General features: G+C 42.2%; 1 protein-coding gene across 1 annotated transcript in view; it reads right to left on the bottom strand.

Moving 5' to 3' along the window:
- Positions 1 to 330: 330 nt before the first annotated feature.
- Positions 331 to 14,432, bottom strand: part of LOC124049029 (breakpoint cluster region protein-like) — a 154,171-nt gene continuing 140,069 nt past the window's right edge. Inside the window, exons 19-23 of the mRNA XM_046370315.1 lie at positions 11,929 to 12,068; positions 9,541 to 9,675; positions 4,979 to 5,084; positions 3,962 to 4,124; positions 331 to 3,879 (exon numbers count right to left, since the gene is read on the bottom strand). Coding sequence (XP_046226271.1) covers positions 3,790 to 3,879; positions 3,962 to 4,124; positions 4,979 to 5,084; positions 9,541 to 9,675; positions 11,929 to 12,068 — 634 coding nt within the window. The 3' untranslated portion in view covers positions 331 to 3,789. The remainder of the gene's footprint in view (positions 3,880 to 3,961; positions 4,125 to 4,978; positions 5,085 to 9,540; positions 9,676 to 11,928; positions 12,069 to 14,432) is intronic.

The raw sequence follows: 14,432 nt of genomic DNA, 5'->3' as shown, positions 1-14,432 counted from the left end.
GGAATAAAACACACATATTCCCAAGATGTCAAAACATGGTTTCAGGTCATTTAAAATACGTTTAATAAGGGAGTGAATTATAATAAACTATTGCCAGGCTCATGTCAACTTACAAGGACTGAAATAATTAATATTCATTCATCATACAGTATGCATACACTGAAATGCTAAAGTCGTACATAGAGTAATATATTCCATATTTTTAGACTTTAAAACATAGTACACATATTTAGAATAATCTTATGTTGCCATATTTGACTTTGTTGTGAAAGAGGCAGGGTAAGTGACTAGCCCTATGAAGAATCACACTGACAATCAATAACCAAGTTCTCTTTCAGTTGAAGCCTAATTACTCAACTGTTTTATTAACATGATTAATCCTAAATGTATTGATGAACATCACAATAAATAAACCTAAGAACCCAATGCCTCTAGTATGATACATACAATACATATTGTACAACCATAAGACAAGGTTAGAGAGATGACTAACCTATATAAACTCAAATAACCTTCATCTTTCCTTGCAAATGTTTTTCCAAACCACAGAAAATGTCCTAAAGCATCACAGTGGGCAGTCTGGAGTAAAACCAAAAGGAACAGAAAGTGCAAGCCCCTCCAAATTAGATCATGTTTTGGATTAGTGACGTGTTGATACATACATTAGTTACAGTTAGGACAGCAGATGGTTACAAACTGTTTGGCAGTTATTTGAAAAAACAAAGTACATCTTGCAAATGAACGATACACAGCATAGCATAGAGCCTTGAGAGATATTATCTATATATGAGTCATATAACATGACAGTGAATTTTGAAAGTGTCCTCCTTCTACAAGTATAGATACCACTTTGCTACTACTAATATATTTTTCCTTCAGATGAGGGTATTCATCTCCGTAAATACAGTAGACTTCATTTTAATTTGAATTCTAATGTTGACAGAGCTAAGGCAGAGTGAGGGTTAATTGACTAAGCATTTGTGTGTCTGTCTCGTATGATTGCAAACATGAATTGGGCTTAGCTTGGTATCATAATATTCCGACAAGATCTCCCACACAGGCTAATAGTACCATGAAGTGCGATACCAAACTCTACGTTCATGTATTGGTCTCAAAATAGGTGCCTTAAGGACAGGTCTGTTTTCAGCACCCAGTAAGTCTCCTTACAGCAATTCCACTGACACATTGAAATCAGCGGCATACGTTCTGAATAAAAGCTGTGACGCAGAGATACAATGGAGCAGAGTGGGTCACATTGAGCACTAATGATATAAATCAAAGAGATCTAAATGAATGGTGAATGCACTGCCTTTCTCTCTCATAACCAATGGCTTCCTCCAATGTACAGTTGTGTGTATGGGACATGTGAGGATATATTAGGACAAAATGTGTTACTAAAATGATGACTATGGCTATTAACTGGAACTGATTTAGTTGATATGTTAGCATATGGATAAGTCCGGATTTGAAACGTTATGTCTTAAATCTACGTTTTTTTTACAGCAAATCGTCCCATTATTTCCTTCACTCACTCACGCATGTGTGCGCATGAATGTTGCATGTACAACCACACACTCAGATGCCAGATTTTACACTAGCTACTGACTACTGTACAGTCAAAACTGTCAGGAATGTCTCTGCTAACTTCAAAATGTCGGAGTTCTTCATGAAATCTCAGTAGTGCAGACAGCAGTACAGACTGAGTTAGTAAACACATTACTTGTTAACAATTATCCAGCCAGAATGAAATATCATATATCATATTTTAAGCTTGGTTTATCAAAACCAAAACACTTGTTGGTCACTAACATCCTGCTGTCCAATATAGCAATATGTTTATGACAACACACACAAGAAAATGACTTTAATCAAACATGCCTGCATTAATCAAACATGACTACATGCCTGCAGGCACTGAAATTAAAACCATTCTAATATAAATCTTCTCTTTTTTCCTTCTGAACAAAATATTCTAAGAGCATTTTCTTTTCCATGGCCCTTTGGTGGGTTACTATCAGGCAGACCAGGAGGGAGAAGAGCTTCAGGAAGGGTGTGGAGGGCAGTTAATGACAGCTGTCCAGCCACCCTCATAAATATGGGTGAGAAACAGATGGGTCACTTTCATTGAAAAGAGGATAAACAAGTATTCCTTCATAACATCAACAGAATGGTCCACTTTGGCTAAGCATCCACAATTTAGCGCAACTTGTTTGAAACAGGTGAATTATCATGAGAATAACTGTCTTCACCGACACAGCTGTAGAGAGGAAACATGGTATTGTTGTTCTGTATACAACTAAATGTACTGTTTTGTATCCTACTTCAGTAACACATGAAGATTTCAGGGTGGGTGGTTAGGGACTGGAACACTCAAACAGATGAAGAGGGGTTGTGACATTGGCATTCAAAGATGGAGTGTTACCTTAATGATGGATACATGGCTAACATTAGGCTGGACAAAACTGCAGTTATTCCCACAACAAGGCTACATCCTGGTTACATAGGCAGCATATGATCTCCCATCACCTCAGACCTCCAGGACTCAAGTCTGTAACCTATACCACCTTCATCAAATCAAAGCAAACACATAGAAAAAAAAAACATTGATTTCTGCCCCCCCCCCCTTTTCTTCATAAATTATAATCATAACAAATAAAACAATTACAGCATTATGTACATACTGTACTGTATCTGTAAATACAATAGTTAAATGTTATCGCAAACAACAGATCATTTTGGCAAGATCTCCTATGTTACCATGAGGACATCCCCGGACTAAGGATATGAACGCAGACAAACTCCTATGTTAGAAAATCTATTGCTTCCTGGGTATTTAAGCTGAGGTCTACTTGAAACACAAAGAACACAAATAGAGGGAATTGCTTTATGGTCCAAACTGTAGGCAGTCTTATTATAACTGATAGATCATCTGTTTCTGTCGACTGTTCCTATTTCACAAATGCCTTTGTTGCAGTCTCCCCATCTCTGCCTTTGTCCAAGGTTTGTTTACCTTGTAAACACTTTGTTGTTGTTGTGAGTGGTGGATTCCTGGGACACACAAATAGACTGGTGATCCTGGCAGCTCTGGATGTTCCTCTTTAAAAGTCTTCAGAGAACCCAGATGTTCCTTTTCAACACAACTCTCGTAGCACTGTGGTCCTAATGTATCATGTGTAAAACATACGGTTGGAATCTCTTCAGCAGTGGATTAAGAAATAACTCAACATTTGAAAAGGCTAAACAAAACGCTGTGCAGGCCCTGCCTGTTTTTCTGCCTACAAAGCAGGAGCCAATAGCAACAAAAAAAGGAAAACCTTGGACACTCTTTTCCCCTACATGCTGATCAGACTCAAATTGAAGTGTTTCATTTATGGTTGCAGCAGGCATGTTCAATAGTGGCATTCATTCCGTACACGTACACAAGCTGTGGAGCTTCGACATGAGAGCGAAGAGACAGAGCGAGAAGAGGAGGATATGATGCATCAGAGAGGCACAAAGAGTCACACTGGCTATTGGGTGTGATGTATTAATGCGTTATCATCATCAGATATGTGTGGTACAACAGAGGATTGGTGTCCAACCTCTTGTTCTCAGAGGGATGGTGGCGCCCTCTGCAAGGTATGTCCAGAATCAGTGCAGAATACATCTCCTGCTGCAGTCCAGCAAAGGCCATTCTCACTCTCAGTAGCCTTCCCAAATGGACATACTGTACTGTAGACTCAGTTTGAGTCGACGTCTCTATCACAGCCTCTCTCTCCCATTGTCATCATGATGGGAAACTGTGGAACACTACACTTCGGTGGAGAAGAGGATGCTCTGACGCTTACTGTCCGGCGTGGGGATGGTCTCCAGCTGGAGGAAGTACAGCAACACCTGGACCTGGAGGGACAGACGGACAGTTAGAGGGACCTCAATATCAAAGAAGAGGGATGGGGTGAGGGACAGAGACTATTTCGCCTACCTGTGACATGACCTCCAGGGACCAGCTGTCTCCCATGCTGATAGGCTGCGTGGGGTTGGTGGGGATCTTGCTGTCCTTCTCTGCAGGCCGCAGCAGGGTGGGGCCAAACACCGTGGCCAGGTTGTGGAGGGACATCTTGTTGATGCTCTCCTTGTCAGCCACCCTGGGGAGCAGGGAGAGACAGAGGGTGAATGGTGGCTCATGGTAATACACCAAGTGAAAGGACCTAATAATCACTGTATTACTTATTCAAAGAAAGAGTTTGGGATCTGCTTGTCTCTAAATGCCTGTGTTTGTCTGTACATAGCTCTATGTCTGTGGTAGCTCTATGTCTGTGGTAGCTCTATGTCTGTGGTAGCTCTATGTCTGTGGTAGCTCTATGTCTGTGGTAGCGCTATGTCTGTGGTAGCGCTATGTCTGTGGTAGCGCTATGTCTGTGGTAGCTCTATGTCTGTGGTAGCGCTATGACTGTGGTAGCGCTATGACTGTGGTAGCTCTATGTCTGTGGTAGCTCTATGTCTGTGTTAGCTCTATGTCTGTGGTAGCTCTATGTCTGTGGTAGCTCTATATCTGTGGTAGCGCTATGACTGTGGTAGCGCTATGACTGTGGTAGCGCTATGTCTGTGGTAGCTCTATGTCTGTGGTAGCTCTATGACTGTGGTAGCGGTATGACTGTGGTAGCGCTTTGTCTATGATAGCGCTTTGTCTGTGGTAGCTCTATGACTGTGGTAGCTCTATGCCTGTGGTAGCTCTATGTCTGTGGTAGCTCTATGTCTGTGGTAGCGCTTTGTCTGTGGTAGCGCTTTGTCTGTGGTAGCGCTATGACTGTGGTAGCGCTATGACTGTGGTAGCGCTATGACTGTGGTAGCGCTTTGTCTGTGGTAGCGCTATGACTGTGGTAATTCTATGACTGTGGTAATTCTATGACTGTGGTAATTCTATGACTGTGGTAGCTCTATGACTGTGGTAGCTCTATGACTGTGGTAGTTCTATGACTGTGTGTCTGTCTGTGTGTACCTCTTCATGTGATCCAGAAGGAAGAGGAATGTAACCAGGTTGGGTTCTGGCAGTGACAGCAGTAGATTCAGCATGCAGCTCTCTTTGGCAACGCTGTCAGACAGGGCTGCAGACAGAGAGACAGACATTCACACATTAAACTGAGTGCTAAATTATACCATGATAATATTATACAGTGAGGGAAAAAAGTATTTGATCCCCTGCTGATTTTGTACATTTGCCCACTGACAAAGAAATGATCGGTCTATAATTTTAATGGTAGGTTTATTTGAACAGTGAGAGACAGAATAACAACAACAAAATCTAGAAATCTTAATGAGGGAAATAAGTATTTGACCCCCTCTCAATCAGAAATATTTCTGGCTCCCAGGTGTCTTTTATACAGGTAACGAGCTGAGATTAGGAGCGCACTCTTAAAGGGAGTGCTCCTAATCTCAGTTTGTTACCTGTATAAAAGACACCTGTCCACAGAAGCAATCAATCAGATTCCAAACTCTCCACCATGGCCAAGACCAAAGAGCTCTCCAATGATGTCAGGGACAAGATTGTAGACCTACACAAGGCTGGAATGGGCTACAAGAGCATCGCCAAGCAGCTTGGTGAGAAGGTGACAACATTTGGTGCGATTATTCACAAATGGAAGAAACACAAAAGAACTGTCAATCTCCCTCGGCCTGGGGCTCCATGCAAGATTTCACCTCGTGGAGTTACAATGATCATGAGAACGGTGAGGAATCAGCCCATAACTACACTGGAGGATCTTGTCAATGATCTCAAGGCAGCTGGGACCATAGTCACAAAGAAAACAATTGGTAACCCACTACACCGTGAAGGACTGAAATCCTGCAGCGCCCACAAGATCCCCCTGCTCAAGAAAGCACATATACATGCCGTCTGAAGTTTGCCAATGAACACCTGAATGATTCAGAGGACAACTGGGTGAATGTGTTGTGGTCAGATGAGACCGAAATGGAGCTCTTTGGCATCAACTCAACTTGCCGTGTTTGGGGGAGGAGGAATGCTGCCTATGACCAAGAACACCATCCCCATGTCAAACATGAAGGTTTGCATTATGCTTTGGGAGTGTTTTTCTGCTAAGGGGACAGGACAACTTCACCGCATCAAAGGGACGATGGACGGGGCCATGTACCGTCAAATCTTGGGTGAGAACCTCCTTCCCTCAGCCAGGGCATTGAAAATGGGTCGTGGATGGGTATTCCAGCATTGCAATGACCCAAAACACACGGCCAAGGCAACAAAGGAGTGCCTCAAGAAGAAGCACATTAAGGTCCTGGAGTGGCCTAACCAGTCTCCAGACCTTAATCCCATAGAAAATCTGTGGAGGGAGCTGAAGGTTCGAGTTGCCAAACGTCAGCCTCGAAACCTCAATGACTTGGAGAAGATCTGCAAAGAGGAGTGAGACAAAATCCCTCCTGAGATGTGTGCAAACCTGGTGGCCAACTACAAGAAATGTTTGACCTCTGTGATTGCCAACAAAGGTTTTGCCACCATGCACCAAGTCATGTTTTGCAGAAGGGTTAAATACTTAGTTCCCTCATTAAAATGCAAATCAATATAACATTTTTGACATGCGTTTTTCTGGATTTTGTTGTTGTTATTCTATTCAAATAAACTACCATTAAAATTATAGACTGATCATTTCTTTGTCAGTGGGCAAACATACAAAATCAGCAGGGAATCAAAAACTTTTTTCCCTCACTGTAGATACAGTACCAGTCAAAAGTTTGGACACACCTACTCATTCAAGGATTTCTTTATTTGTACTATTTTCTAAATTCTACATTCTATAATAGTTAAGACATCACAACTATGATATAACTCATATTTAATCATGTAGTAAGCAAAAAAAGTTAAACAAATGTTATATTTGAGATTCTTCAAAGTAGCCACCCTTTGCCTTGACAGCTTTGCACACTCTTGGCATTCTCTCAACCAGCTTCATGAGGTAGTCACCTGGAATATATTTCAATTAATTTGTGGAATATCTTTCCTTCTTAATTGAGCAAATCAGTTGTGTTGTGACAAGGTAGGGGTGGTATACATAAGATATGTCCATATTATGGCAAGAACAGCTCAAATAAGCAAAGAGAAATGACAGTCCATCATTACTTTAAGACATGAAGATCAGTCAATTCAGAAAATGTCAAGAGCTTTGAAAAAATGTTCAAGTGCAGTTGCTATAATGAAACTGGCTCTCATGAGGACCACCATAGTAAAGGAAGACCCAGAGTTACCTCTGCTGCATATGATAAGATCATTAGAGTTAACTGTATCTCAGATTGCAGCCCAAATAAATACTTCAGAGTTCAAGTAACAGACATCTCAAAATCAACTGTTCAGAGGAGACTGCGTGAATTAAACCAATGCTAAAGGACACCAATAAGAAGAAGAGACTTGCTTGGGCCAAGAAACACAAGCAATGGACATTAGACTGGTGGAAATATGTCCTTTGGTCTGATGAGTCCAAATTTGAGATTTTTGGTTCCAACACCCGCGTCTTTGTGAGACGAAGAGTAGGTAAAAGGATAATCTCCACTAGAGGTCGACCGATTAATATATATATATATATATATATGTAAATAAATTGCAATTACAACAATACTGAATGAACAATAAACAATTTTATTTGAACTTAATATAATACATAAATCAAATCAATTTAGTCTCAAATAAATAATAAAACATGTTCAATTTGGTTTAAATAATGCAAAAACACAGTGTTGGAGAAGAAAGTAAAAGTGCAATATGTGCCATGTAAGAAAGCTAACGTTTAAGTTCCTTGCTCAGAACATGAGAACATATGAAAGCTAGTGGTTCCTTATAACATGAGTCTTCAATATCCCCAGTTAAGAAGTTTTAGGTTGTAGTTATTATAGGACTATTTCTCTCTATACCATTTGTATTTCATATACCTTTGACTATTGGATGTTCTTATAGGCACTTTAGTATTGCCAGCCTAATCTCGGAGGTTGATAGGCTTGAAGTCATAAACAGTGCTGGGAATCAAGCATTGCTAAGAGCTGCTATTTGAATGAACGCTTACGAGCCTGCTGCTGCCTACCACCGCTCAGTCAGACTGCTCTATCAAATATCAAATCATACACTTAATTATAATATAATAAACACACAGAAATACCAGCCTTTGGTCATAAATATGGTGAAATCCGGAAATGATCATTCAGTGAAATACGGAACCGTTAGGTATTTTATCAAACGGGTGGCAATCCTTAGTCTAAATATTGCTGTTACATTGCACAACCTCCAATGTTATGTCATAATTATGTAAAATTGTGGCAAATTAATTACGGTCTTTGTTAGGAATAAATGGCCTTTCAATAGTTCGCAACGAGCCAGGCGGCCCAAACTGTTGCATATACCCTGACTCTGCTTGCACTGAACGCAAGAGAGGTGACACAATTTCCCTAGTTAATATTGCCTGCTAACATGAATATCTTTTAACTACATATGCAGATTAAAAAATATATACTTGTGTATTGATTTTAAGAAAGGCATTAATGTTTATGGTTAGGTACATTGTTGCAACGATTGTGCTTTTTTCGCGAGTGCGCTTTTGTTAAATCATCACCCGTTTGACGAAGTTGAGGTAGGCTGTGATTCGATAATAAATTAACAGCCACCGCATTGATTATATGCAATGCAGAACAAGCTAGTTAACTTAGTAATATCATCAACCATGTGTAGTTAACTAGTGATTATGTAAAGATTGATTGTTTTTTACAAGATAAGTTTAATGCTAGCTAGCAAGTTACCTTGGCTCCTTGCAGCCACAAGGTCCTTTTGATGCTGCACTTGTGTAACAGGTGGTCAACCTGCCACGCAGTCCCTCCTTGGCTTGTAATGTAATCGGCCATAATCGGCGTCCAAAAAGGCAGATTACCGATTGTTATGAAAATTTGAAATCTGCCCTAATTAATCGCCCATGCCGATTAATCGGTCGACATCTAATCTCCACATGTGTGGTTAGCACGTGAAGCATGGAAGAGAAGGTGTGATGGCGTGGGGGTGCTTTGCTGGTGACACTGTCAGTGATTTATTTGGAATTCAAGGCACACTTAACCAGCATGGCTACCACAGCATTCTGTAGCGTTACACCATCCCATCTGGTTTGCGCTTAATTGGGAAATGAACCAAAACACACCTCTAGGCTATTTGACCAAGGAGAGTGATGGAGTGCCGCATCAGATTATCTGGCCTCCACAATCACCGCAGAGTGAAGGAAAAGCAGCCAACAAGGGCTCAGCATAGGTGGGAACTCCTAGAAGACTGTTGGAAAAGCATTCCTCATGAAGCTGGTTGAGAGAATGCCAAGAGTGTGCAAAGCTGTCATCAAGGCAAAAAGGGTGGCTACTTTGAAGAACTTAACACTTTTTTGGTTACTGCATGATTCCACGTGTTATTTCATAGTTTAGATTATTCTACAATGTAGAAAATAGTAAAAATAAAGAAAAACCCTGGAATGAGTAGGTTGTGACTGGTCCTGTATAAGTGGCTGTTGGCCCTGTCAACGGTCTGTGACTGACCAATGCCTCCTGCGAAGTTGGGGTACAGGTCGTCAGTGAAGAGGGGTTCTGGCAGCTCTCTGAAGTACAGCTTCAGAGTCCCGGCAATGGCGTTCACATCCATCTCACTCATCATCACAGACACGTCTTTGTTGTCTGTGGGAAAGATGGCAATGCTCAGAAAGACAGGTAAAGTATAGCCATGGCAACAGCGGATGGGGAGGCAGCCAGCCTCTGTTATTTCTGCCATTCACAAAAACACACTGCACCTCAGATCATTGGCAGTAATAAATTGGCTGAGGACGCAACATGCCCCCCAAACTACGCTGTACATGTCATAATCAGAGAAATCACCACACAGGAGTGCACACACACAAACATCCCTACACACGCACACAAATACACAAAATGCTAACACTAGCACACCCAAACATAGGAATTAGTAAGCCTACACAAGAAAATAAACTGGGTTAAGCACCCAAACTTGACATATGAAAAATGTACCCATGATTCCCAACAATGGAACACCATAATCGGAAGTTGACCTAAGGGACAGAGCAGGGTAAGGCACATTGATTCTACAGTAGTCAGTCCAATAGACTTGAATTTGCAAGGGAGTGCACAGAGAGGTTAGCCTCATGGAACCGGCCTGATTGCGGTATTCATTACTGTATTTCACTTCACGTACAGTGGGGCAAAAAAGTATTTAGTCAGCCACCAATTGTGCAAGTTCTCCCACTTAAAAAGATGAGAGGCCTGTAATTTTAATCATAGGTAGACTTCAACTATGACAGACAAAATTAGAAAACAAATCCAGAAAATCACATTGTAGGATTTTTAATTAATTTATTTGCAAATTATGGTGGAAAATAAGTATTGGTCAATAACAAAAGTTTCTCAATACTTTGTTATATACCCTTTGTTGGCAATGAAAGAGGTCAAACGTTTTCTGTAAGTCTTCACAAGGTTTTCACACACTGTTGCTGGTATTTTGGCCCATTCCTCCATGCAGATCTCCTCTAGAGCAGTGATGTTTTGGGGCTGTTTCTGGGCAACACGGACTTTCAACTCTCTCCAAAGATTTTCGATGGGGTTGAGATCTGGAGACTGGCTAGGCCACTCCAGGACCTTGAAATGCTTCTTACGAAGCCACTCCTTTGTTGGCCTGGCGGTGTGTTTGGGATCATTGTCATGCTGAAAGACCCAGCCACGTTTCATCTTCAATGCCCTTGCTGATGGAAGGAGGTTCTCACTCAAAATCTCACGATACATGGCCCCATTCATTCTTTCCTTTACACGGATCCGTTGTCCTGGTCCCTTTGCAGAAAAACAGCCCCAAAGCATGATGTTTCCACCCCCATGCTTCACAGTAGGTATGGTGTTCTTTGGATGCAACTCAAGCATTCTTTGTCCTCCAAACACGACGAGTTGAGTTTTTACCAAAAAGTTATATTTTGGTTTCATCTGACCATATGACATTCTCCCAATCTTCTTCTGGATCATCCAAATGCTCTCTAGCAAACTTCAGACGGGCCTGGACATGTACGGGCTTAAGCAGGGAGACACGTCTGGCACTGCAGGATTTGAGTCACAGGCGGCGTAGTGTGTTACTGATGGTAGGCTTTGTTACTTTGGTCCCAGCTCTCTGCAGGTCATTCACTAGGTCCCCCCTGTGTGGTTCTGGGATTTTTGCTCACCGTTCTTGTGATCATTTTGACCCCACGGGGTGAGATCTTGCATGGAGTCCCAGATCGAGGGAGATTATCGGTGGTCTTGTATGTCTTCCATTTCCCAATAATTGCTCCCACAGTTGATTTCTTCAAACCAAGCTGCTTACCGTTTGCAGATTAAGTCTTCCCAGCCTGGTGCAGGTCTACAATTTTGTTTCTGGTGTCCTTTGACAGCTCTTTGGTCTTGGCCATAGTGGAGTTTGGAGTGTGACTGTTTGAGGTTGTGTCTTTTATACTGATAACAAGTTCAAACAGGTGCCATTAATACAGGTAACGAGTGGAGGACAGAGGAGACTCTTAAAGAAGAAGTTACGGGTCTGTGAGAGCCAGAAATCTTGCTTGTTTGTTGGCGACCAAATCCTTATTTTCCACCATCATTTGCAAATAAATTCATTAAAAATCCTACAATGTGATTTTCTGGATTTTTTCCCCCTCATTTTTCTGTCATAGTTGAAGTGTACCTATGATGAAAATTACAGGCCTCTCATCTTTTTAAGTGGGAGAACTTGCACAATTGGTGGCTGACTAAATACTTTTTTGCCCCACTGTATCTAGGCTGGTTCCAACAAGCTACAGAAAGTCCACAGAGAGTATGCCATATGCTATACTGTAGCCTTTTCCCACTTCCAGGGCTTTATTAAGAGGGGGAGCCAGTGGGAAGTAAGGCCTTGGTACTCACTGGTGTCGAAGGCAGCCTTCAGGACCTGGATGTCTGTAGCCACCCCTGAGACTCGGTAGATGCCCACCTCCTCCATCCCCCTCCGCTCAATCTCCTCCAGACACTGTCTGACGATATAGGGCACCTTGGAGTGCTCCCGTCTGGCATGGGGAAACAGACAGACAGACATGAATAGACAGTCAGACAAATAGACAGTCAGACAAATAGACAGACAGACAGACATGAATAGACAGACAGACAGACATGAACAGACAGACAGACATGAACAGACAGACAGACAGACAGACATGAACAGACAGACTGACAGTCAGGCGGATATTTTTCTGTTGGATGCACAGTTGCATAATAATTGCATCTTTAAATGTAATAGTATCAAAAATATGTGAGCAATTATTAAAATAACAAAAAACATTCCCACTGACAATGAGGTGTACTGCTGGCTGTCGCTGCATTGTTGTCGTATGTGAACGCAAAATATAAACACACATTGACTTCGTACTTTATCATGTTTATTATTATCACAACTACCGCTGTGTGTTTTGTTGTGAGTTCACGGACTACAGCGTGCAGGTCGAGCTGGCACTGGCCGGCAGCTCTGCAGTGATGTTTGTTCTCTGTTGGTGTTATTGGTGACATGCTGTCACTCCAGCCTTAACTGGCCATGCTGTTTAACCTTATTAGTCCTCTCGTTACTAGCAATCCTCATTAGCATCACTCACCAACATTGGCAACAAACCTAACCTCAACTGCCCTCTCCCACATTCCCCTCTGTCTGTCTGTGTGCCCACTGCCCACTGTACCCAGAGCCTACTGCCCATAGTGACCGTGCCGCTGCTGCCAACCGCCCTGTGGAGCATGCTACCAGGCCATGCCAGGTGAGGCCAGAGGGACAACTGAGGGACTGTCTGAGGATGGGTACACCGCCTGCCAGGTGTCTGCTCAGTGCCCCATGCCAAGGGCCATTAAGACAGTCTCTCCATAGATAGACACTACCACTAAGTATGCATCACCAAAGTGTGCACCATAGGAACACTCAGAGTCTGTGTAGAGTAAAGTAGTAGCCACAACCAATACTACTTACAAGACCATAAAAGACCACTCTGTATCTATCTAACTGCAGCAAAAGGGAGATCAAGTGGTGGAGGGGCAAACAAGGCAAAAAGGCACGTTAAGAGTAACATCATTGTTTATATTGATTTAGGACTAAAGTACAAACACTCAAGATTCAAAGACTTACACAGTATATTCAGTATACATGAACTAGGTCAACCTGGGAGGTATTTCCCTCATTTACGCTAAGCAAGTGTAGTGTACAGGTCTGTATTAGTGTCTGGTATGATTCTAGACTAATTGTATGCCTAGGGCCTCAGAGCTTGTGTGTATTTTCCAGTAAGGACCCCCCTTCTGTAAAAACCAAACAAATCTCTCCTTTGTTGCTTGGCTATTCTCAGGCAGTGTCCCAAATGGCACCTTCCTCCTTAAATAGTGTACTACCTTTGACCATAGCCCATAGCTCTCTGGTCAAAAGTGGTGCACTATATAGGGAGTAGGGTGCCATTTGGGAAAAATATCAGAGGTTCGCAAGATGCTTTGCCAGTCTTTTTGTGATCTCTTATCAGACTGAAGAAGGGGAACAGATAGTTCCTGACCAGGGCTGGTGCATGTGGGAGTGAGTGAGTCGTGACATGGAAATGGAGTTGGGATTATCTGGATTGAAAGGCTCACAATCGCCACAGGGTGTCCTGTCCGTCCCTCTACCTCCCTTCTCTCCTCCCTCCTCCTTTCCTCAGAGAGATTCTCTGGCTGTGTTACAGCAGGCTTTCTGCATGGTTACCATATACAGTTGAAGTCAGAAGTTTACATACACCTTAGCCAAATAAATTTAAACTCAGTTTTTCACAATTCCTGACATTTAATCGTAGTAAAAATTCCCGTCTTAGGCTAGTTAGGATCACCACTTTATTTTAAGAATGTGAAATGTCAGAAAAATAGAAGAGAGAATGATTTATTTAAGCTTTTATTTCTTTCATCACATTCCCAGTGGGTCTGAAGTTTACATACTCTCAATTAGCATTTGGTAGAATGGCCTTTAAATTGTTTAACTTGGGTCAAACGTTTTGGGTAGCCTTCCACAAGCTTCCCACAATAAGTTGGGTGAATTTTGGCCCATTCCTCCTGACAGAGCTGGCTTTGTGATGGCCACTCCAATACCTTGACTTTGTTGTCCTTAAGCCATTTTGCCACAACTTTGGAAGTATGCTTGGGGTCATTGTCCATTTGGAAGAACCATTTGCAACCAAGCTTTAACTTGACTGTTGTCTTGAGATGTTGCCCCAATATATCCACATAATTTTCCTGCCTCATGATGCCATCTATTTTGTGAAGTGCACCAGTCCCTCCTGCAGCAAAGCACCCCCACAACATGATGCTGCCACCCCCATGCTTCACGGTTGGGATGGTGTTCTTCTGCTTGCAAGCCTCCCCCTTTTTCCTCCAAACATAAC

Source organism: Oncorhynchus gorbuscha, linkage group LG11, assembly GCF_021184085.1.
Source record: "Oncorhynchus gorbuscha isolate QuinsamMale2020 ecotype Even-year linkage group LG11, OgorEven_v1.0, whole genome shotgun sequence".
NCBI classification, from domain to species: domain Eukaryota; kingdom Metazoa; phylum Chordata; class Actinopteri; order Salmoniformes; family Salmonidae; genus Oncorhynchus; species Oncorhynchus gorbuscha.
This window is presented reverse-complemented; position numbering and strand designations above follow the sequence as displayed.